The 23,343-nt window shown below is 54.1% G+C and overlaps 2 protein-coding genes across 3 annotated transcripts in view; one reads left to right on the top strand and one right to left on the bottom strand.

Annotated features, from left to right (window-relative positions):
• The window catches only part of TIMM17A (translocase of inner mitochondrial membrane 17 homolog A (yeast)), a 14,886-nt gene extending 14,742 nt beyond the window's left edge, over positions 1 to 144 (bottom strand). For both annotated transcript variants that reach the window (XM_014951324.1, XM_014951325.1), the window contains exon 1: positions 68 to 144. In XM_014951324.1, the coding sequence (XP_014806810.1) occupies positions 68 to 93 (26 nt within the window). In that variant the 5' untranslated portion in view covers positions 94 to 144. The remainder of the gene's footprint in view (positions 1 to 67) is intronic.
• Positions 145 to 8,587: 8,443 nt separating this feature from the next.
• LMOD1 (leiomodin 1 (smooth muscle)) overlaps positions 8,588 to 23,343 on the top strand; it is a 28,469-nt gene continuing 13,713 nt past the window's right edge. Inside the window, exon 1 of the mRNA XM_014951334.1 lies at positions 8,588 to 9,005. Within this exon, the coding sequence (XP_014806820.1) occupies positions 8,745 to 9,005 (261 nt within the window). The 5' untranslated portion in view covers positions 8,588 to 8,744. The remainder of the gene's footprint in view (positions 9,006 to 23,343) is intronic.

Genomic DNA, 23,343 nt, shown 5'->3' with positions numbered 1-23,343 from the left:
CCCCCCCCGCTCCCGGTGACCCCCCAAGCCCCGGGAGACTCCGCCGGGCCCCGCGACCGCCCCTCACCAGGGCTCACGCGCGTATTCCTCCATCTTGTCAGGCACCGCCGCCCTCGCCCGCCTTCCCGCCGCGCGATTGGCTGACGGGCCCCGCACCGGCCAATGGCGACGGAGGGCGGGACTAAGGCCTGCGTCGCCGGGGGGGGCTGCGCATGCGCCGTGTCCCCTTCACTGACTGACGGGCGGCGGCGGCGGCTCTTGGCTGGGGCCTCAGGCCGCCCGTTCCGCCGGGGGGCTGCTCCGGGGAGCATCCGCTCTGGTCGCTTCACGTACTAGATCCACTTCATGTACTGGGCCCTCTCCGTTGACTCAGAATCACAGAATCTTCTAGGTTGGAAGGGACCTTAAAGATCATCTTGTCCAACCGTCAACCTAACTGACAAAAAATAGACACCCGCACAACAAACAAGGAGCATCATCACTAAACCAGACCTCCCAGCACTACATTAACCCGGCTTTTGAACACCTCCAGGGATGGTGCCTCAACCCCCTCCCTGGGCAGCCCATTCCAATGGCTGATAACCCTTTTGGTGAAAAAATTTTTCCTAATATCCAGCCTGAACCTACCCTGGCGCAACTTGAGGCCATTTCCTCTTGTCCTGTCGCCTGTGACTTGAGAGAAGAGACCCATCTCTCTACACCCTCCTTTCAGGTAGTTGTCGAGAGCAATAAGGTCTCCCCTCAGCCTCCTCTTCTCCAGGCTGAATAACCCCAGCTCCCTCAGCCTCTCCTCATAAGACTTATTCTCCAGACCCCTCACCATCTTTGTTGCCCTTCTCTGGACCCGCTCCAGCACCTCAATGTCTTTTTTATGGTAGGGGGCCCAAAACTGGACACAGTACTCAAGGTGAGGCCTCACCAGTGCCCAGTACAGGGGGACAATCACCTCTTGGGCCCTACTCCCCACTCTGTTCCTGATACAGGCCAGGATGCTGTTGGCTTTCTTGGCCACCTGGGCACACTGCTGGCTCATGTTCAGCTGGCTCAGGTGGCCAAGAAAGCTCGGCTCTCTTCTTCCGCCGGGTTCGCTTCACCTGTGGGGCCGGCTCTGTCCGCCGGGCCTCTAGGCCTGCTGGGCCCACTAGGCCTTGCCTCATCCCTGAGGCCCTCTTTGCTCAGCAGGTCCACCGACCCCGCTTGTGCCGTCCTCGGGCACAGCCGTCAGCGTGTGTCCCATGGGAGTGTCCCCAGAGATGGTGCTGGCCCCACAGGGCCCCGTGAGGGGATGCGGAGCATTGGAGGGGCTCCAGTGGACGAAAAGAGCCTACAGGAAAGCTAAGGGGGGACTCCTGATGAGGGAGGGGAGCCCTAGGAGGAGGGGGAAGGGTTTGACACTGAAAGAGGGGAGATTGAGATTGAAGTGCTGGAGCTTGTCCAGAGGAGAGCCACCAAGCTGGTGAGGGGTCTGGAGAACAAGTCCTACGAGGAGAGGCTGAGGGAACTGGGCATGTTTAGTTTGGAGAAGAGGAGGCTGAAGGGAGACCTCATTGCCCTCTGCAACTCCCTGAAAGGAGGGTGTAGAGAGGTGGGGGTTGGTCTCTTCTCCCAAGGGAATAATGACAACAGCAGAAGAAATGGTCTGAAGTTGGGGCAGGGGAGGTTTAGGTTAGATATCAGGAAGAATTACTTTACTGAAAGAGTGGTCAGGCACTGGAACAGCCTGCCCAGGGAGGTGGCGGAATCACCATCCCTGGAAGTATTTAAGAAACGTGTAGACATGGTTCTTCAGGGCATGTTCTAGTGCCCAAGATTATTGGTTTGTGGGTGGGTGTGATGTGGTGGGGTGTTGTGTGTGCTGTTTTGGGTTTTTTGTTTGTTTGTTTGTTTTTTGTGGTTGGACTCGATGATCTCAGAGGTCCCTTCCAACCATGGTGATTCTAAGATGTGGGGAAGAACTTGTTTGGTGTGAGGGTGGTGAGAGCCTGGCCCAGGTTGGCCAGAGAAGCTGTGGCTGCCCCATCCCTGGAGGGGTTCAAGGGCAGGTTGGAGGGGGCTTGGAGCAACCTGGTGTGGTGGGAGGTGTCCCTGCCCAGGGCAGGGGGTGGGAATGAGATGGTCTTCAAGGTCCCTTCCAACCCAAACTGTTCTATGATGTATGATGATATAATGTCTCTGTTAGGGCTAGGCCCACAGCACTCTGACAACAGCCAGAAACACAAAGCAGCTTTTATTTGGGCCTCTAATAAATCGTGCCTGCAGTAAAAGCGTGAGCAAATCCAGGAGGTTGGGGTCTGCTCTGTCGATCCTCAGGTGACTGATGTGTCTGTAAATGCATCCTGACGGAAAATGCTGTGGTGCCCTGAAAGTGAAAGGGGAGAAGAAACCTGGTGACACCTGGCTAAACTGGAGGAGGATGTCTGGCTGGTGACAGAGGGGTCAGTGCAGGGCTCACGCTGAGGGCATCCGTCCCACCAGAGCTGCTGAGACACTCAGGAGCTGCTGAAGCAGCTGGGCTGACCTCGGGGTGTCCCTGGGGACACTCCTGTGGGCTGGGCAGTGTGGGGTGGGCGAGAGCTGGGCTCTGAGGTCAAGAGACTCAAAGTCAGCCTCACCTCCATCCCTGGAAAGATGATGGAATGACTCGTTCTGGACATAGGAGTCCTGGTGGACAATAGGATGCCCATGAGCCAGCAATGTGGCCTTGTGGCCAAGAAGGCCAATGGCATCCTGGGGGGCATCAGGAAGAGTGTGAGCAGCAGGTGGAGGGAGGTCATCCTGCCCCTCTGCTCTGCCCTGGGGAGGCCCCAGCTGGAGCACTGGGACCAGTTCTGGGCTCTCCAGTTCCAGAAGGACAGGGAACTGCTGGAGAGGGGACAGCAGAGGCTACAAAGGTGATGAGGGGCCTGGAGGAGAGGCTTATGAGGAGAGGTTGAGAGAGAGGCTACAAAGATGATGAGGGCCTGGAGGAAAGGCTTATGAGGAGAGGCTGAGGGACTTGAGGCTTTTTAGTCTGGAGAAGAGAAAGCTGAGGGGGGATCTGATCAACACCTATAAATACTTCAAGGGTGGGTGTCAGGGGGATGGAGCCAGTCTTTTTTCATTGGTGCCCAGTGACAGGACAAGAGGGAACGGGCACAAACTTGACTGTAAGAAGTTCCATCTCAACATGAGGAGCAACTTCTTGACTTTGAGGGTGGCAGAGCCCTGGAAGAGCTGCTGAGGGGGGTGGTGGAGTCTCCTTCTCTGGAGACATTCAGACCCCACCTGGACATGTTCCTCTGGGACCTGCTCTGGGTAGCCCTGCTCTGGCAGGGGGATGGACTGGATGATCTCCAGAGGTCCCTTCCAACCCCATGTGATTCTGAGATGGTGCCTGTAAGTGGGTGGTTCTCCAGTGCAGCCGGAGATGATCTCCAGAGGTCCCTTCCAACCCCGTCTGAGATGGTGCCTGTAAGCAGGTGGTTCTCCGGTGCAGGCAGGAAGGCAGAGCTGAAAACAGCAGAATTAGTTTCTGTGCTGGCAGCAAATGCCAGGGCAGCCTGCAAAGCCCTTGCAGCCTTTCCCCACGTGTTTGCAAATGCTCTGAGATGTAAATTGCTTATTCTTTTCCCACTCCTAATTTAACCTTACATGCTCTCTTGTAAGGGTGGTAAATCACGGGGTGGCAACAGGCGACGCGGATTGTGCACCAAGGCACTTAATTGCTCTAATAAATCACGGGCTGAAGCAAGGGAAGGGAGCTGAAATGCTCCCCCTGCTTTAATTTTAAAGGACTCCTTGTGACTCTAAGCTCATGGTCTGGGTGCTGCGATGGAGTGTTTGTCCTTATTTGAGGCAGGATGAGAGCAGAGGGTGCTGCAGTGACGGGGATTACCAGGAGGTGGTATTGTGGCTTCTGCTTTGGCCGGGGAGGAGAGATGGGAAGGGTGGAAAATCTCAGCCTCGTCCCAGCCATCGTGGCCTCATCTCCCCACTGTCCTCTGTTGCTGCTGTAGCTGGTCCCACACTGGTCTGACCCTCCTTAGGATGGCGATTTATCGCCCAAGTCCTTGTTCTTTCCTCCTAATGAGTGGCAGGTTAATTATATCAGGCTCAATGGTGACTTTGGTCATCCCTTTCACAAGCTGTGGGAGAGGTTATGAAGAGCCTGACCTGCAGTGGTGAGGGTCACCAAGGGGACTTCCAGTAGATCAGCTGGTGGCACTGGTGACACCCCCGGGCAGGCTGCAGGAAGGTGCTCAAGGGCTTTCTGGGGTTTTCTGAATTTCCCTGCAGCCAGAAGCCAGTTCCTTTCCCAATATATAATGTCTTTTCCCCATTTCCCTTGCTCTCATGTGAGCAGGTGTTTTTCAGAAGGAGGTTTTGGGTGAAGTTGCAGGTGGGTTTGGGAGCAGTTTCTCTCACTGGCCAAGAGACCAACATGTTCCAGAGCAGCCGTGTGTCACAACCAGGCAGGGACGTGTCACTTGCTTCCTCAAGGAACATCTAAAATGAAAAAAAGATCAGTGCGTTTAACCTTCTGTCCTGCAGGCTGTGAAGGAAAGGGAAATAAACCAGATTAGAGGAATCCATTCAATTTTCAGTTGTTCTTTATCAGCTAATAAGAAAAAATGAAGGAAGATGGACAGTCCTTGGTGGTGGCACAAGAGATGGGGGCATGGAAAGCTTTCCCGGCTCCACCATGGAAGCTGTACCTGTGTGGTGTGTGTGCTTAATCTGCCTCTGTCTTGGCTCCTCGTCTCTAGGACGTGGCTGATCATGTTGCTGTGTTTCAAAGGACAGAAATATTCATTAGTGCCTGCGAGGTGCTCGGTTGCTATGGAGATGGGGATCCTGATAAATGCAGAAACTGAGGGAGCCTGGGCAGAGCTGCTGGGAGCTGTTCTGTGCCAAACCACGCCGTGCCGCACCGTGCTGTCCTGCCTGGCACGGACAGAGTCAACCCATGGTGGCCAGAGCTGCTGTCCTGAGTCCCCACACAAAGCCCCAGTCACTGGTGACCCGTGAAAGAGCAGCCATTGCAGACATATCCACAGCTCCTCTTATTCTGGGGTGAAACCACTACATTTTCTTTCTTACAGCACTAAGAACTCTGGAATATGGTGCAGTCAGAGCAGTGCTAATATCCCTGCCTCAAGAGAGACACACGACAGCCAAGATAAACTGCAGTAAGACCATCCACTACAAACCATGACAAGTTTAGGGTGACCCCTGCTTCTCCCCTGGCTTTCCTGCTAATGAAGGAATATTTCTGTGCAAAACTCTGACTCGGTGTTACCTCTGCGTAGCCAGCTCTGCAGCTCAGCAGAGATGAGCTTTGGGCTCCCAAATCTGGGAAGGATGTGAGATGCTTCAGGAGAAACTCAGAGCCCCCCAGGTCTCCTTTACAGCTTCTCAAGGAACTTGGTGTCTGGTGCTTCTCATCACAGGAGTCAAGATTCAGGAACAATGAAACAGGGACTTTATCATGGTGTCGATTGTGATTTTACTCTGTTGAAAACCGATCTGCAACCCATCAAACAGTCATGTAAGAAAGGCAGAGAGAGACAGACAGACAATTCCAGGTTTTACTCACCGATGGAAAAATTCTTTCTCCGTTTTAGCATTGCAAATTGTCCCTGGGGCTGTCCACGTTCCCTGTCCCTGAGCCAGGGGTGGCACACCCGAGAGAGCTTGGATCTTTCCTGAAAGGAGGCACGTAGCTATGATTCCTTGTTTCCTTTTTCCCCTGCCCTCTCCAGTTGGGAAATTAGACTCCAGTTTGTTACTTACCACTTACAAACACTTGGTGGCCGAGCGCAGCCACACCACGTAGAAATACCCAGCATTTGGCCATTTCTTCCATCCCCAGAGTCTGTTAACTCAAATTTCTCTTCCAGAAGACACGGTGTTAAAGCTTTTTGAACTCTGTATCCTGAAAAGCAACCAAAGAGTGTGTTAGAGAGGTCCAAGGCTGTAGAAAAGTGGAACAAGAAGACATTCATTTGGCTTCTTCATGTTCAAACAGCACCAAAAGGACACCAATGTGTTGAATTCACTCTGGTTCCTGTTGCCTTCAGCGCTGTTGCAGCCATGGGAGCTTTGGGGTGAGGGAAGGAGGAGAGACAGGGCTCAGAGACAGGGCTGAGACCAGGAGAAGAATCACAGAATGCTACGGGGTTGGAAGGGACCTCTGGAGATCATCTCCTCCAACCCCCTCCCAGAGCAGGGCCACCCAGAGTGGGTTGCACAGGAACGTGTCTGGGCAGGGTTTGGATGTCTCCAGAGATGGAGACTCCACCACCTCCCTGGGCAGCCTCTTCCAGGGCTCTGCCACCCTCAAAGTGATGAAGTTCCTCCTCATGTTTAGGTGGAATTTCTTATATTCAAGTTTGTGCCTGTTCTCTCTTGTTCTGTCCCTGGGCACCATGAAAAAAGACCACTGAAAAAGAAGGGGAAGGGAAAGGGGATGCCTACAAGTATCTCAAGGGAGGGTTGAAGGAGGAGGGAGCCAGACTCTTTTCAGTGGTTCCCAGTGAGAGGCCGAGGGGCAACGGGCACAAGTTGGACCAGAAGAGGTTCCACTCAAATATGAGGAGAAACTTCTTCACGGTGAGGGTGGCAGAGCCCTGGAAGAGGCTGCCCAGGGAGGGTGTGGAGTCCCCTTCTCTGGAGATTTTCAAGACCCGCCTGGATGCTCCTGAGTAACGTGCTCTGACAAGCTCTAGGCAATCCTGCTTCAGCAGGGGAGTTGGACTAGATGATCTCTATGGTCCCTTCCAACTCTAAAATTCAGTGAAATTTCCATGTCCCTCCTGGTCCTCAGTGACCGGTGAGCACCAAGACAAACATCACAATACTGGGGAGACGGAATTGATGGGGTGAAATGGGATGAAATTTAACCCGGCAACATTTAGGGTTACGCGCTTGGAAACTAAAACCAAGTTTCTTCTACAGTCTGGAAAAAATCTGGGTTGTGCTGGTGAATCATAGGAGGACTATGAGCAGGAGCCGGGCCTGGGACGCTGGAGATAAATGAAATCCCAGCGTGCAAGAAGAATGTGCATTTCCCGTCAGGATGGGGGAATGTCTGGTTTGTAACACGAGGCATTGGGAGACTCACCTGCAGGACCCTGTGCCTCTGCTCTGGGTGGGATCTGAGGCAGGGAGTCGGGCAGAGAAGATAATTAGGCTGACGAGGAACATCTTTGGAGAGCTTATTTTACAGAAGAGAACCAAAGGGCTACTTGCTTGGACTAGCAAAGAGAGAGGCCTGAGAGCAGACGGTAACTATTAGGAGGATGATAAAGGAGAAAGGATGAAGTTGGCAGCGTAACAAGCAGGTACAAAATGCTGACCATGAGGTAAAGCTGCCTTCAAACCTGGAGAGAAGCGCCCAACTGCCCCTGTCCCTCTGGGAGAAGTTGCAGGTACCAGATTAGGGTGATGGAAAGTAGATGCCTCCAGCCAAAGCCCGGACTTAGAATCATAGAATGGTTTGGGTTGGAAGGGACCTCAAAGATCATGGAGTTCCAACCCCCTGCCCTGGGCAGGGACACCTCCCACCAGAGCAGGTTGCTCAAATAGCCATCCAGCCTGGCCTTGAACCCCTCCAGGGATGGGGCATCCACGACCTCCCTGGGCAACCTGTTCCAGTGTCTCACCACCCTCATAGTAAAAAATTTCTTCCTGAGATCTAATCTGAATCTTTTTTCTTCCAATTAAAAACCGTTTCCCCTTGTCCTGTCACTACACTTCCTGGCAAAGAGTCCTTCTTCAGTTCTTAGGGCACCGCCTGAAGCAGAAGCAGAAGAGACAGGGGGATTTAGTCTTGTGCAGAAGGAGGGACGTCTCTGGGGCTTGTTGAGGGAAAATGGGAGCGTTGTGATGAAGAGCAGCTGCGGAAACACCCCTGGAAAGGATGGGGAATTGGCAGGAGCTCTGATAAAGCGACCCAGGGACGGTGCTGGGGTCAAGGAGCCAGCGCCGGGCTGGGCTGGAACTCATTACCATCTTCCTCCTCACATCAAAGGCACTGGACTTTCCACATCCTTCCTAAAGACACTGGTCCCCACCAGCAATATCACCCTGCACCACCTCTCTCCCGAAGGACTGGGCGCTTTGGCCGCCGCACGGATCCTGGAGAGCAGCGGGATGAAGCTGAAAACTCTCTCTGGGGTGGGCCCTTTATTGCCCATTTCAGCCAAGAGCTGTCACCCTCACAGCAGAACCTCTCCCCTCCTGTAACAGAGGAGATGTCCCATTATCTCCGGAGCCACGCTGACCCCTTTAGTAGCCCTCCAGCCCCCGTGGGCACAGGCTGGGGCTCTGCCTCCCCCACACCCAGATCCCCAGCCTGCCGGCTTGTGCATTTTTGCCTGTTTTCTCACTAGGTTGGCCCATTGCCTTTAAAAGGCTAAATGCTCCGGACTAAATTTGGTCATGCAGCTCTGCCTGGTTCCCTGGAATGTCCTCGGGTTTCAGGCTCCTCTGATAGCACCATTCCCCGCCTCCCGCTGGGCTCCATTGGCTTCCCAGCACCCGAATCGCGGCTGGGTCCTGTTATTGGCCAACTCTTGGACCGAGGGGTGTCCCCTCTTTATAACTACTATATCCCGGGCTGCAGGGGCTTGAGAGCTGCTGAGATTTAACACTTCAGCACCTGCTGCCTCTGGGGGAAGCAGTGGTGGAGCTTCGGCTTCTGTTTTTTTTCTCCTTGTTGGGTACCACACACAACCGCAACCGTGTCTCGCCAGCGAGCCAAGATGTCCAAAGTGGCCAAATATCGGCGACAAGTAAGCGAAGATCCGGATATTGACAGTTTGTTATCGACGCTGTCTCCGGAAGAGATGGAAGAGCTGGAAAAGGAGCTGGACGTGGTGGATACGGATGGAAGCATCCCGCTGGAGCTCAGTCAGAAAAACCAAACGGAGAACTCCCCGCCTGGCCCGCAAAACTGCGACACGGTGCTCAACCACTGCGAGAAGGAGCCCAGGAAACGTCTTCAGAGGGAACAGTCCGTGGACGTAAGTCACATCTCCCCGTGCTCGAGCCTGGTTCTGTGAGAGATGCAGGGGACGTACCCGTGAACCCCGCGGGGCTGTTGTAGGGGACGAGGTGGAAAACACAAACCCCGAGGAAGGTGTGCTGTGCTGTGCTGGCTGACCAGGAATAGCTGTCGTGTGTAGGGGCCGGGGGAGCGAGGCAGGAGCTGCTCCAGGCACTCTGGGAGGGAACGGGGTATTTCCTGAAATCCCAGTGTCACTGGCAAAGCCAAAACCTGTGCTGGTGCCGGGGATTTTCTCTCTGCCTCTGCTCACCCACCCTCTGGCAGGGCTGGGAGCAGAGATGGTACCCCCAGAAGGCAGCTGGAGGTGCTGTGACAGCGATCCCACAGGCTGCATTCCTTTTTCCTCCTGTTTTGTTTTTTTTTTCCCTTCGGAGAGCTCCAGACTCTCAGTCCCTTCAGCTCTGCCTGTGCAAAAGCTTAAAGTCTTCAGTTCTTGTGGAGTAAAAAAAAAGTTTGCTGCTTTGTTGAAATCACAGGTTTTTCCCCGAGCTGTTTGTTTCATTGTTCTTCAGTTAAAATTCATTCTTTTATTTTGGTTTGGGTACATTTATCTCCTCCTTTGCACCTGGCAGATCCTTTAATAGCTTGCTTTTAGCTAGAAAGCTCCGTGCCAGTCCCTCTCATCTTTTTGCCTTAGTGGGAGCCAGTCCCACTTCTCTGTAACATTTATTAACCTCTGCACTAAGAATATTTGGTATGTGCCTCGTGCGTGGGAGGCTGGGAAGCATTTGGTCTCTCTGGTTTTTCACGGCAGGGCTGAGCCAGAAAAGTGAAAGAAGGAGACTCTGCGGGTGTTTATCCCTGTAGTCACGGGCAGATTTCACATCCCAGCCTGGATTTGCATCTGCTGGGACAGGATGGGGCTGGGGAGGATCAGCAGCATAAGCAGAGCAGAGGGTTATCTGGATACCCCTCCGGCTCCGATTTCTTGCCTGTTCCAGCACCCTGGATCTCCCAACGGAGTAACCGAGCTCTGACTTGCCCGTGAGCACTTGGAAATAGCTCTTTAGGGATGTGTATGGAGTTTATTGCAGGAGGGTCCTCTCCCGACTGGGTCTTGGGAGAAAACAGGGAGAAAAAGTTGAAAATTGCAGTCGTAGGAGAAATTAAGGTTTATTTTGGAGACTGGAAGAAGGGGTTAAATAGTTTCCCCCACCCTTCTCCACGCTGGGAGCTTTCCTCTGGCTGGGAGGACACGGCACTCGCAGCCTTCACCTTCTATATGTGGCCTCAGCGTGGGCGGGGGGACAGAAAGTGCCGTGCCCCACGCCACCAGGGCACGGGGTTTGTTTTCCCAGCGGAAAAATCTCCCCGTGGTGGGGAACTGCAGGCGCTGCGGGACAAACCCTCCTGAAAGAGAAAACCCTGTTGTGTGGGACCAGTTATCCCAGTGCCCCTGCGGGGGTTTGTGCTGGTTCACAGGTGATCCCGGCTCACAGCCAGCACTGAGCTGGCACTGGAAAAGCTGCTTTTTCAGCCAGGGGGGAACTCTTGTGTTTGGCACCGGTAGCGACGCCGGTTTGTTTTTAACCATGGGAAGATGAGCAGCCGAGTGGGAATGGGACTGGGAAGTATCCAGGATCAGGAGGAAGGGAGGAAAATTGTCGTTTTGGGAAAAAGAGAGCTAGGAAATTGCAAATACTCTGATATTTGGAAGGCACCTGAGAGTCTGTGTGTGTGTTCTGAGGACGGGGATGGTGGCAGGGGATGGCATGGCAGGGGGTGAGGTGCTCCAGGAGAGGGTCTACAGCACCAAGGTCCTGAGAAAGGAGAGCACTCCTTCTGCTCTCCTTCAAACTTCGGGAGCTTCGGGCCGTGGAAGACAAAGCAAGTTGGCTGCCAGTCAAATTTATCAGTGAAACTGGCCCAGTTAGATTGCGTTGCGGTAACTGGATATGGCAGAACTGACTTTCTTCTTCTATTTCAATCCCTGGAGGCCAAGAAAAAAAAATATCTTCCACCCTTTCCTCCTTGGCATTGTTAGGAGCTGGGATTAGCACCTAGAAAATGCCAGTCAGCCCGTGGCGGTCGGTTGTGGAGCAGGGCCTTTGCTCCACCATGGGGCACAAGGACAGGATGGGGATGGGATGGGAAGGGATGGGATGGGATGGGATGGGATGGGATGATCAGACCACAGAAGCAATTGCAGAAAGCAGCCCAGGAAGCTGATGGTTCCCTCAATCCCAGGAGCCGCAGGGCTGTGTGTTGTTGCAGGATGGCATGAGAACATGGAGCCATCTGGAGCATCCCAGGCGGCTCCGGAGCTCTCTCCCGGCTGCTCAGAGCACTGAGGCCTCTGATGACAAATCCCTCTCCTGTATCAGTGGATTTCATATCGCAGCAGGCAGCGGAGCACTCGTGCCTGCCAACGCCGGCGATGTGGCTGCACACCCACGGTGGTGGCATCACCCCAGGGGTGTCCATCCCTGCCCCTCTCCCTGGACGCCTCCCAGCATAGAATCACAGAATCATAGAATCATTGAGGTTGGAAGAGACCCTTGGGATCATCGAGTCCAACCATCTCCCCTACTCTACAAAGCCCTCCCCTACACCATGTCCCTCAGCACTGCATCTAAACGGCCCTTAAACACAGCCAGGGATGGGGACTCCCCCCCCTCCCTGGGCAGCCTGTTCCAATGCCCGACCACTCTTTCGGTGAAAAATTCCTTCCTAATGTTCAATCTAAACCTCCCCTGTTGGAGCTTGAAGCCATTCCCTCTCGTTCTGTCACTAATTACCTGTGAGAAGAGCCCAGCACCAACCTCTCTACAGTGTCCTTTCAAGTAGTTGTAGAGAGGGATGAGGTCTCCCCTCAGCCTCCTCTTCCTCATACTAGACAGCCCCCGCTCCTTCAGCCGCTCTTCATATGATTTGTTTTCCAGGCCCCTCACTAGTTTCCTTGCCCTCCTCTGCACTCGCTCCAGCACCTCCAGATCTCTCTTGTATTGAGCATCGTGCATCAGGAACCCACGCAGCCCCCGGCACCCCGATTAAATCCATGGAGCAAAACCTTTGTGAGGGAGATGCAGACTCGGAAGGGAAGGGGAGGAAGGGAAGGAATGGGAGGTCCTTCCAGCGGGACTGGCCCTCTGGACATCTGGAAGATGTTATCCTGCGTCTGTGGTGTGTCTCTTCAGTGGGGAGGGACAGGAGGTTAGATTCTTGTCCTTGAACTACAGAGGGCTTATAGGTCCCTACAGAGAGTTTGTAGGTCTGTAGTTGCACAGAGGCACCGAGGATAGAAAAAATTAGGGTTTTCCCAGCCCAGCTCCGCGGTGGAGCCTTGGGCTGTATCATTATTGCTAAAACTCATTTTGCAGAGCTGGGAGGTGGTTGGGTCACAGTCTGCTGGGACTGGGGCTGGCACCACACTGACCCAAACGGCCACACTCCTCTCTCCCCACCTATTTTTCCTCCTCCCTCGTGTTCTTCCCTCCCTCCTTGTGCTGGTGGGACGTTGGCTGTAAGCTGGGACGTGCAGGAATTGCTCCAAAGTGCAAAATAAGGTGTTTTAAAGGTAAAGGTTGAGTTTGTGCCCATCTCACGGTTCTTCTTGCAATCATCGCTCTGTTCTTGGGCTGGCTCCAGGCACCCCCGTTTCTTTCTAAATATTGGGAGAAGTGGGTATATTTAGAAATATTAGAACTACATAATAGCACGTCTTCTTAGTGATGAAAAGGGCAAACTTGGGTAACTAGGAAGCAGTTTATAAACAGCCCAAAATAGACGTGAGCTTTGCCCTAACTTCTCCGCACTGGGAAGCCAAATTCGTGTCTTGGTGATGCGTCAATTAATTAATCTTCATTTTGTATTGGTAACGAGTGAAAGTATACCCCAGTTCAACAAGTGTGCCCCAGTGGGGCTTGGGACAGGGCTGCTCTTTGGATGTGCTCAACGAGGCCTTCTTGTAGGTCCCTGTGTCACGGGAGCCAAAATTAAAGTCATATTCACGAGCAGATAAATTATGAGATGACCTGATCAAGGGCAGGTTGGAGGGGGCTTGGAGCAACCTGGGCTGGTGGGAGGTGTCCCAGGGCAGGGGGTGGTACTGGGTGGGCTTTAAGGTCCCTTCCAACCCAAACCATTCTGTGGTTCTGTGATTTCTAATAGCTTGTGGCTCTTTCTGTAGGAGGCAAAGACAAAATGAGAGAGAAATTCAGGGTAGAAACGTGCTCTGAAGTTGAAAATGTGACAGTAACCAAAGGAGGATTTACCTGGAGGTGCAGCTATGACTTGAAATCTCTGTTCCGTGCCTGGGATTTCTGTTCAGAAGAGGAAAAGCTGCCTGTGCCAGGGGCTCGGGTGTCTCTGCGGGATGGGTTTCCCTGGCAGCTGAGCCATAGCAGGAGATTTGTGAGATCTAGTCTGGTTTTGTCCAGTTCCTCCTCTGCTGTTGGTGACACCTTCTTTAAAAAGCATGTACTGATGCATACAGCACTATGATATACATCCTGGAGATACCCCCATCTTTCCCATCGGCGTTTGGTCGCTCCCAAACCCCCTCAGGGGTACTTCTGCTGGAGGGGACCTGTCTGGGAAGAGCTGCCCCACGGGACGGACCACTGCTCCGTGTGAATCACACAAACCATGGGGCCAGGTGGTTGGGTGGACGAGCGCTCCTTAGCAGTTGCCATATCAATAGCAGGAGGTTTTACTTTTCAAACCATGCCACGAAATCCACCTGCTGCTGTTCCTGCCTCTCCATGGAGTCCCACCTGACCTCAACGCAGGACCCCAGAGGCTCCAAAACACTGAGCACCCTGTGGCAGAGGCAGCCCCTCCTTGTGCTCTCCTTCTCCAGCACCACCACCTTCCCTGGGAGTGGATGGAGCCTCCTTCCCTTAATGTCACCTGTAAGGAGAGGACACCTGGATGTCCCAGTCCCGTCAGAGTTCCCTGTCCTGCCTCCCAGCAGAGCTGCACTGAATTTGTGCTGCTTCAAGCAGGGATGGCTGTGAAAATGCAGGGAAATTGCATGTGGGGGCATTATCCTACTGCTGGAGGGGATTCATTCTGGGGCCACTAAACCACTGCTTTTAGCAACACATGGTGGATGTCCCTTTCCATGTAAGCCTTGGGAGCAGCTCCTTGGAGGAGAAGGCTCTGAGCAGGAAACACTGGAAGCCAGGGCAGATGTGCCCAGCCAGGGCCAGCTGTGCACAGTGTGGATGGTCCCTGTATTTTTAGCTCCTGAAGTTGAACACCCTTCCCACAGGAGAAGTTGAGGTGGCTCAGGCAAGTGTCTTCCAACACCTTTCCCCTTCTTCTTGGATGTCCCGTTTTCCCCACACACCCAGGACACCCTCCTGGTCCAGGTCCCTGCATCTCTATCCCTGCTTTGCCTGGCCCAGAGCTCCTGGGGACATCCTTGTCACCCCAAGCACTCTTTGGTGAGGGCTGCACGCAGCTGACAACGGGTGGTGGGACACCCTTCCTCATGGCTGGGTTTTGATGCAGAGAGAAAAGCAGTGACCTGGGAGGGGGTTTATTTCATCCAAATGCAGCACATTTGAAGGACGCTGGTGCCCGAGGGCAGCAGGTCCCATTGCCACGGGTGAGGACTACAAGGATGAGGTCTTCTAAAAAGTCCTGCCTTCCTTTCCAGTTTACTGGGGTTGGCACTCACTGCTGGGTGGTGTTTAACTGGTGGCTGTATGTGGGGGGAGATACCGTGAAAAGTGAAGGTCCCTACCAAGGAGCCCTTCTTCAACAGCAGGGAAAAACAAGTCGGTATTTAAATTTCTTATCAGTGCTCAAAGCTTGGCATCTTTTCATGAAGGTATCTGGAGGAACAACAAGCTCCGCGTGTAAATAGCTGGGACAGACTCGAGGGAAATTGCAAACAAGGGGAAAGAAGTGGTTGTATCATTCTTTAAGCATCTTACCAGTCTGTGACTAACACATATGTATTTAAACTCCGCTGTTCTGTTTATCAACCAGTGCTGTCCATACGCCAAGATTGTTCCTTCTCTCTTCCAAGAGTCCTCACCACTTCCCAGCTCTTGCCTCTCTTTTAACCATGTCCTGGGCAGGTCTCCAGCAGTCCGGGTGCCTGCTGTTCCCTCAGCAGAACATAAGAATTGTAGAATCGTCCAGGTTGGAAGGGACCTTTTAGATCGTTGAGTCCAACCATCAACCCAGCACTGCCCAAACCACCACTGACCCATGTCCCTCAGCACCACGTATGTCCATCTTTTAGATACCTCCAGGGATGGTGACTCCACCACATCCTTGGGCAGCCTCTTCCAGTGTTCGACAACCCTTTTGGTGAAGAAATTTTTCCCAATCTCCACCCTAACCCTCCCATGGTGCAACTTGAGGCCGTTTCCTCTTGTCCCATGGCCTGTTCCTTGGGAGAAGAGACCAACCTCCCCTGGCTACACCCTCCTTTCAGGGAGTTGGAGAGAGCCAGAAGGTCTCCCCTCAGCTTCCTTTTCTCCAGGCTGAACACCCCCAGCTCCCTCAGCTGCTCCTCATGTTCTACATTACACCCCCAGCTCCCTCAGCCGCTCCTCATGTTCTACATGTTGTTGTTCTGCCCATCTCCTGGCCTCCAAAAGAGGTGGGTGACACTGGGGCATCCTTTCTCCTGCTGCTTCTCCAGCAGCACCTGGCTCATGCTGGGGTGGGCAGGGGACCAAGGTGTAGGTCCTTCCACCAGCACAGAGTGGGAATGGAGATGGTGGCTCCCTGTTCTTTGTGTTACAATAGGCAGGGGTAGCCAGAATAGTCCCACATTTTGAAAGAAATCAAAGCTATCATAGAATGGTTTGGGTTGGAAGGGACCTTGAAGACCATCTCATTCCCACCCCCTGCCCTGGGCAGGGACACCTCCCACCAGCCCAGGTTGCTCCAAGCCCCCTCCAACCTGCCCTTGAACCCCTCCAGGGATGGGGCAGCCACAGCTTCTCGGGGCAACCTGGGCCAGTGTCGAATCGTTCCTTTTTGGTCCTTAAAGGAGGCCACAGATGGTCCCTGCTTTGGTGCCTCTCCAGGGCTGCAGAACATCCCGTCCAGGAGAGCCCTGTTATTGTCACCTTGCCTTGTTCATAAACGAAAACTGCCGTTGCCTGCGCTCGGATGTTTCCTTCATTCCTGAAAACGTCTCAACCCTGTAACGAGAAGGACGAGCTCCAGAAGCGAGAGCTGTCAGTTGGCAGCGGAGGATAAACCAGACCTCGGAGGCAGAACGAGAAGCAGGACCCATCCCGTGACAGATACTGGAGGATCTGCAGCAGAGAACGGCTGAAGCCAGCGAGGAGCCAACGCACCCCAGGTTGGAGCTGAATTTCTGAGCAAACGGGGCCAGAAGGAACCTCGGGGCCAGATCGGTGCTTTTGTGACGCCGTTGGGAATCGGTGGCAGGAACCTTCTTCTGCTGTGACTGGGGCGAGGGGCAGCACGAAGCGTTCCCAGCGACTCGCAGGACACGCTCTGTCTGGGAGAGACACAGTCCATCTAAGGGCACAAGCAGGAAAAAGAGCTGAATTTCTAGTCAGTCTGAAAAAAAAAAAAATAAAAGGAGTAAAAAGCTGAATTCTCTATTTACCTAAACCACGACTGGGATGCACTAAACCCATGGAAGTGCTTGGAGTGCTCGGGTTATATGGGCCACGCTGCCCAGGAGGTTTATTTTTTGTTTGTGTTGAGCTGATAAATAGACAGAGAGAGGAGGAAAGGAGCCGGGGTCCTTTACGTATCGCTTTCTTTTGCAGCGTTATGACGTCATTTGGGGGCTAAAACGGTCTCGGTGACTCAGCTCCCAGCAGGACACCAGGATTAACCGGTCGTGTCGCTCAAACCCACCCTCTGCCGTGGTGGGAATCGTGGCACGGTGGGGCGAGAGGACCTCGCTTCACCAGGGAGGGAGGTACCAGGACTTTTGTTTCAAAGCCTTGGGGTGGACTGGCCACGCCGTGAAGTGACACGAGTCCTGCTCAGTCCTGTCCTCCGTGCAGAGCATGGTGCAAACAAGGTTGAAAACATGAAGAAGATCTTCAGAAATGCAAGAGGAGAGGTGACAGGGGTGTTCTGCTGCGTGCAGCCTGTTGGCGTTGGGTTGAGTAGCCCAAGGCTGAGATATTTGGGTCAGAATTTGCTCCAAGACCTGCTGGATGCTGCCGAGGGCTCCAAGTGGTCCTGCCTCCTGGCAGGGGGACCATGGCAGAAGGTGGCCATGGCCAGAACGGGAACCAGCCCCCTCACAGCCACGAGGTCTGCCCGTGGCAGAAAGGGAGCTGCAGTTTGCTTCCTTTCAGGGAAAATCTTCTGTTTCTGAGAACTGGAGATCATGACTCCTGGCATGCCCTGCTTTATCTCATGAAGTGCTGTGGTCTGGCTACAGCTCCCACGTGGTGTCGGAGCCCAGGGAGCCAGTGCTCCTACTTCTCATGAGCTACATAAGGGTTTTGACCAGCACCCCAGCTCTCTGATTTGGGCAGCGGGCACCCGGGGCTGGGGCTCATCTCACCTGCTTCACAGACCTTGATTCATCCTCCCACGCTGGGTGCCCGCGGCCACCGGTGATGCCATGGGGTGTCTGTGATGGTCCCGTGGGCTGGCTGATGGGACCCATGGGGGCAAGGGGCCAGGAGGTGCTTTCTATGTGGTCCCAGGAGTCCTGCTTCTCGAGCATCCAGCCCCCGTGACACAGAGGAAGGGAGACGGGATTTAAGACGCGCTGGGGCTGAACTGCAGTTATTCTGTTCCTCAAAATCTGCAGAAAGGTCTTTGTGGGCTGCCCACAGAAAGCACACCGGGCAGAAATCCAGCCTTGAGGTGGCCGTGGTGTGAATCATTGAGGTTCACTGCCCTTGGCAACCTCTGCCGAGGAGGAGACGATCACAGACAAGGTCTTTTCTTGGGAATATCCAGTTCAGCCATGGCAATGCCAGGAGAAAGGGCTGGGAATACAATGGATACAGGACTAAAAACCCAACTTCTAAAAGCAGATTTTATTAGAGAACCGAAAGTTTCCATTTGCAGAGGATCCAGTGGCTTTAAGGGCTTTCTGGAAATGGCTGCGTGTCGCTGTGGAAGGGCTGGAGCTCTTCTATTAAAGGAAACCCAGTTGAAATGTTTGTTATCAGCCTTAATTCAGCAACGAAAGCAAAGCAAGACAAAAGTCAGGGCCAGAAGTTGTCCAGTCTCTGGAGAACAGCTCTGCATCTCAGGAGGAGGATGTTTTTAAAAGCATTGGCCTGGGAAGTGCAAAGAGACAGTGATATTTGGGGTCAGGAGGGGCTGAGCAGAAGGGAAGGGGAATAACTGGGCTCCTCGTTAAAATAACAGTAATAGCCGGGGCGGGACAGGGCAAGAAGTTGTTTACATCGCTCTGGGCTTTAGCACATAGAGTCTGCGTGTGTCCCAGTGCTGGAAGCTGAGGTCCTTTCACCCTTGCTTTGTGCCAAAAATCCCCAAATGTGCCAAGAGAGAAACTTTGCTGGTGGGGAAGGGTCCTACCAGGGAGCCTGTTGGGGCCAGAGCTCTGCGGGGTGTTCGAGTGTGGGGCGAGCAGGGGATGTCACGGCACTGACCCTCTTTGCTGAGGACCAGGAGGGTCACCCCAGCACAGCTGGAGGTAGAACCATGCCACATCCCCTTGTGAGTGGGTGGGTGACACCTAGACCTGGACACAGGTGTCCTGGGCAAGCAGGGTCAGCAGGAGCCCTGCGGTCCCGCTTCCTCCGCTGGTCTCTGGCCATCCAGGTTTAGCAGCTCTCAGGACTCGGCCAAGGACGCAGCATTTTTTCCAGGAATGTCCTTGGCTCTGAGTTGTCCCTGAGTTACTCAAAACTGGCAGAGGAACGGAGGAAAGGAGCAGCTTGGCCGGCTTGTTGTGGTTTAGCTTGGCCCCAGCAACCTTCTCACATGCCTGGAGAGTAATGGCAGCGGGTACCCAAATACCCAGGAACGTCAAGTGCAAAACAACCTGCCTTTGCCCACGGGCCACCTCAAGGGACTTTGGGCTGTGGGACACTCTTGGGGGACATCCCCATCCCCTGGGAGCTTGTGACTCCTCAGCACCTTCAGCTGTGGTCACACTGAGGGGTGGTGGGATGCTGGTGCCTCACTCACAACCTCTGGCTGGGATTTGGGGTGGCTGGGCAGGACGGAGGGGACACTGGGGCTTCTTTAGAGCCCACGCAATTCAGTAGGTGTCTCCAGAGGATGATGCAGATGCCCAAGCTGTGGGTTGGATCTCAGAGTCTTGTGGTGGCTCTGGAGACCTTTGTAGGACTCGTAGCATGTGTAGGACAGACTGAAACCCCTCAGGCAGTGATTCCAGATTGGCTTGTTAGTTATGGGTCTGTAATTATGCCTAGACTCCTTACTTCAAATACCCAAACCCAGTTTCCTTCTCTTGCCAGTCTGGTCTGGAAGCCCCCAGCTCACACTTCTTGGTGGGCTGTCTCTCTGTCTCTCAGAGGTCTCCTCTTGTCCCTGGGGCTCCCCCACTTCCCTGCTCTCCCACCTCCCAAAGCCCCTCCATCACTCAGGATTTGCAGGGACCAACGGAGCTTTGCTGGTGGGTTTCTCTTGCCTAAGCCGTGCCTTGCCAAGAGATAAACTGGAAAACCTTCAGTTGGCAGAGGGAGAAATTTATTATCTCAACAGAGGGTGGGAGAAAGGGACAGTCTCCTGGCTTATCCCTCAGCCCTACATCTCTGGAGGGATTCTGGTTGGTTTGCGAGGAGCACAGCTCTGGATGGAGGGTCTCTATTGGTGGCCAAAGCCACGTGCCAGGTAGCCAACATGCCAAAATGGCTCTGCTGGTGGAGTTTCTGGAGAGGAGGGAAGCGGTGAGACGCAAGGAGAAGACTTGTGGGCTCGGGTGGGCACAAATTACCCCGTGTGGCTGAAATGATTGCTGGATTAATTAAGTCCAGCTGATCCAGTTGACTTTAAGCAAATGCCTGCATCTTGGCTTAGGAGGGCTGTGAGCGGGTGTAGGGTGGTTTGGGTATAAGAGGTGATAAACCCTTGGTGCTTTCAAGAGCGTAGGGGCAAGAGCTGTGCCTACGAGAGGAGACTTGGCTAAATAGGCTCAATTTCCACCTGTGGGCAGTTTCTGAAGGTGCTGACATTTCCCTCTCCCTTTTCTCCACGTTTTCCCCCCATATTCCTCAAGAGCAGGTGTCCCCATAGCTGCGTGCAGGAGGGAGAAATTTATTATCTCAACAGAGGGTGGGAGAAAGGGACAGTCTCCTGGCTTATCCCTCAGCCCTACATCTCTGGAGGGATTCTGGTTGGTTTGCGAGGAGCACAGCTCTGGATGGAGGGTCTCTATTGGTGGCCAAAGCCGCGTGCCAGGTAGCCAACATGCCAAAATGGCTCTGCTGGTGGAGTTTCTGGAGAGGAGGGAAGCGGTGAGACGCAAGGAGAAGACTTGTGGGCTCGGGTGGGCACAAATTACCCCGTGTGGCTGAAATGTCTCCTGGCTTATCCCTCAGCCCTACATCTCTGGAGGGATTCTGGTTGGTTTGCGAGGAGCACAGCTCTGGATGGAGGGTCTCTATTGGTGGCCAAAGCCACGTGCCAGGTAGCCAACATGCCAAAATGGCTCTGCTGGTGGAGTTTCTGGAGAGGAGGGAAGCGGTGAGTTGCAAGGAGAAGACTTGTGGGCTCGGGTGGGTACATGCAGAAATTACCCCGTATGGCTGAAATAATTGCTGGATTAATTAAGTCCAGCTGATCCAGTTGACCCTAAGCAAATGCCTGTATCTTGGTTTAGGGGGGCCGTGAGCGGGTGTAGGGCGGTTTGGTTATAAGAGGTGATAAACCCTTGGTGCTTTCAAGAGTGTAGGGGCAAGAGCTGTGCCTACGAGAGGAGACTTGGCTAAATAGGGTCAATTTCCACCTGTGGGCAGTTTCTGAAGGTGCTGACATTTCCCTCTCCCTTTTCTCCACGTTTTCCCCCCATATTCCTCAAGAGTGGGTGTCCCCATAGCTGTGTGCAGGTGAGGACTGTGCCCCTCTGCTCAGCTGCTTGTGAAGCCCATGTCCCCATTGTCCCCCACAGGGTCTCTATTGGTGGCCAAAGCCGCGTGCCAGGTAGCCAACATGCCAAAATGGCTCTGCTGGTGGAGTTTCTGGAGAGGAGGGAAGCGGTGAGACGCAAGGAGAAGACTTGTGGGCTCGGGTGGGCACAAATTACCCCGTGTGGCTGAAATGATTGCTGGATTAATTAAGTCCAGCTGATCCAGTTGACTTTAAGCAAATGCCTGCATCTTGGCTTAGGAGGGCTGTGAGCGGGTGTAGGGTGGTTTGGGTATAAGAGGTGATAAACCCTTGGTGCTTTCAAGAGCGTAGGGGCAAGAGCTGTGCCTACGAGAGGAGACTTGGCTAAATAGGCTCAATTTCCACCTGTGGGCAGTTTCTGAAGGTGCTGACATTTCCCTCTCCCTTTTCTCCACGTTTTCCCCCCATATTCCTCAAGAGCAGGTGTCCCCATAGCTGCGTGCAGGTGAGGACTGTGCCCCTCTGCTCAGCTGCATGTGAAGCCCATGTCCCCGTTGTCCCCCGTGGTGAGCAGCAGCTGGAGCCATCAGCCACCTTGGAGCCAACCCTGGATTTTCCAGGGGTGCTGATGGTTGGGGTGGGCCTGATCCTGGCTGAGACTTCCCCTCTTGTGCCCTTGATGCTCTCGTAGAGGGTGATGTCTCCCAGCTGGGGGATGATAGCTCACAGTTGGCTTCCAGAGGCCACCAGAGCTGCAGGTGACATTAGAGACCGAGTCAGTGTCAAGCCCATGGTTGAATTCACTGTTTCTGGAGCCATTTTCACATGAACTACAGGTGCAGTTTTGACCCCGAGATCTTTGCTGATGGTCCTGTTTCCTCCTGGGGCCCAGCATGCCATGTGTCCCCAGCAGTAACCCCCATGGAGGAGTCCCCACGGAGATCCCCCTGGATCTTCTGGCTTCCCTCTTTCAGCCAAGCCCTCCCCTGACCCAGATGGGACACGGTTCCCCAGAGCCAACACGGAGCTGCTGGGCAGCACGTGCCCCTCAGGGCTTCCATCCTCACGTCTTCTTCTTTAGCTGCACCAAGGACACGGCCGGCGTGGTGGGGCAGTACGTCCAGCCTGGGGATCTGGCCCACGAGGGACTCTTCCCAGGACATGCCTCTGGAAATAACTGCAGGCGGGTGAGAGCTGGCCCCTTCCAAAGACACAACATTTCTGCCTCAAACGCATTTCCATATGTCCCCTCTGCCAGGGACTGGCGTAACAGCAGCAGCCGGGCCACAGAGTGACCCTTCCCTCCAGCTTGGGAAGGAACAGATTGGCAAGTCCCTGGGTAACCCATTCTCTCCTCTCCCTCTTCTCTCCTTCTCCTCTCCCTCTCCCTCTCCCTCTCCCTCTCCCTCTCCTCTCCCTCTCCCATCCCTTTCCCCGTCTCCTCTCCTTCTTTTTCTCCAGCAGCAGCCGGGCCACAAAGTGACCCTTCCCTCCAGCTTGGGAAGGAACAGATTGGCAAGTCCCTGGGTAACCCATTCTCTCCTCTCCCTCTTCTCTCCTTCTCCTCTCCCTCTCCCTCTCCCTCTCCTCTCTAGTGTGTTCCCCTTTCACTCCAAAACCTGTGCCCAGCGAGGTGACCAGCCCCCATTCACCGCCCTGAGCAGCCAGCCGGATCGATACCCACCACCCAAGCAGCGCTTTCCTACCCCAAAAACGAGCTGTGGGAGCTTTCAGAGCAGGAGGCATCCCCACCACCCACAGGGGACCTCGGCAGCCCCTCTGCCCCACTCCCTCCCATCCCTGGCTCATCCGGCTGCTCCGGCCCCGGCCCCATCCCTCGCCCGGCACCGGGAGCGGGGCTGCGAACGCTCAGATTCCAGGCAAGAAGTTCCCAGTCTCCTTTGCCTTTTAAGGAAACATCTGAGTGGGTTTGAGGGTTACAAATGCTAACAAGCAATGGCAATGCTCATTTTGGTCTATTTAGAGGAAACGGGAAGGCATTTCAGTTCATCAAAACACTGGTGATTAATCAGCCAAGTACCAGGCTGTTTTCATTAGGCTTATTTTTAAAGGGCTGACACGCTGTGTAAAAATATTCCCCTAATAACGGTGCTGGCGGCAGAGGGAAGGGCACGGGAGGGGGTGCAGCGGCGCTGGTTTCTAGGTACCCGGGGTAAATATGTCAGCGCGGTGGAGAGGAGCGAGCGGGCAGGGCTCAGGATGGCCATGGAGAGGGGACAGGGCTGGCACTCGCCGCTGGGGATGGAGACAAGCCTGGCCGGTGGCCTGGGCTGCAGGAGAAGGTGCGCCGGGGGCTGAGTGTCGTGGTTTCA

Source organism: Calidris pugnax, unplaced genomic scaffold (assembly GCF_001431845.1).
Source record: "Calidris pugnax isolate Ruff unplaced genomic scaffold, ASM143184v1 scaffold194, whole genome shotgun sequence".
Lineage (NCBI taxonomy): Eukaryota > Metazoa > Chordata > Aves > Charadriiformes > Scolopacidae > Calidris > Calidris pugnax.
The sequence above is the reverse complement of the archived record's forward strand: the minus strand, read 5'-3'. Positions and strand labels throughout refer to the sequence as shown.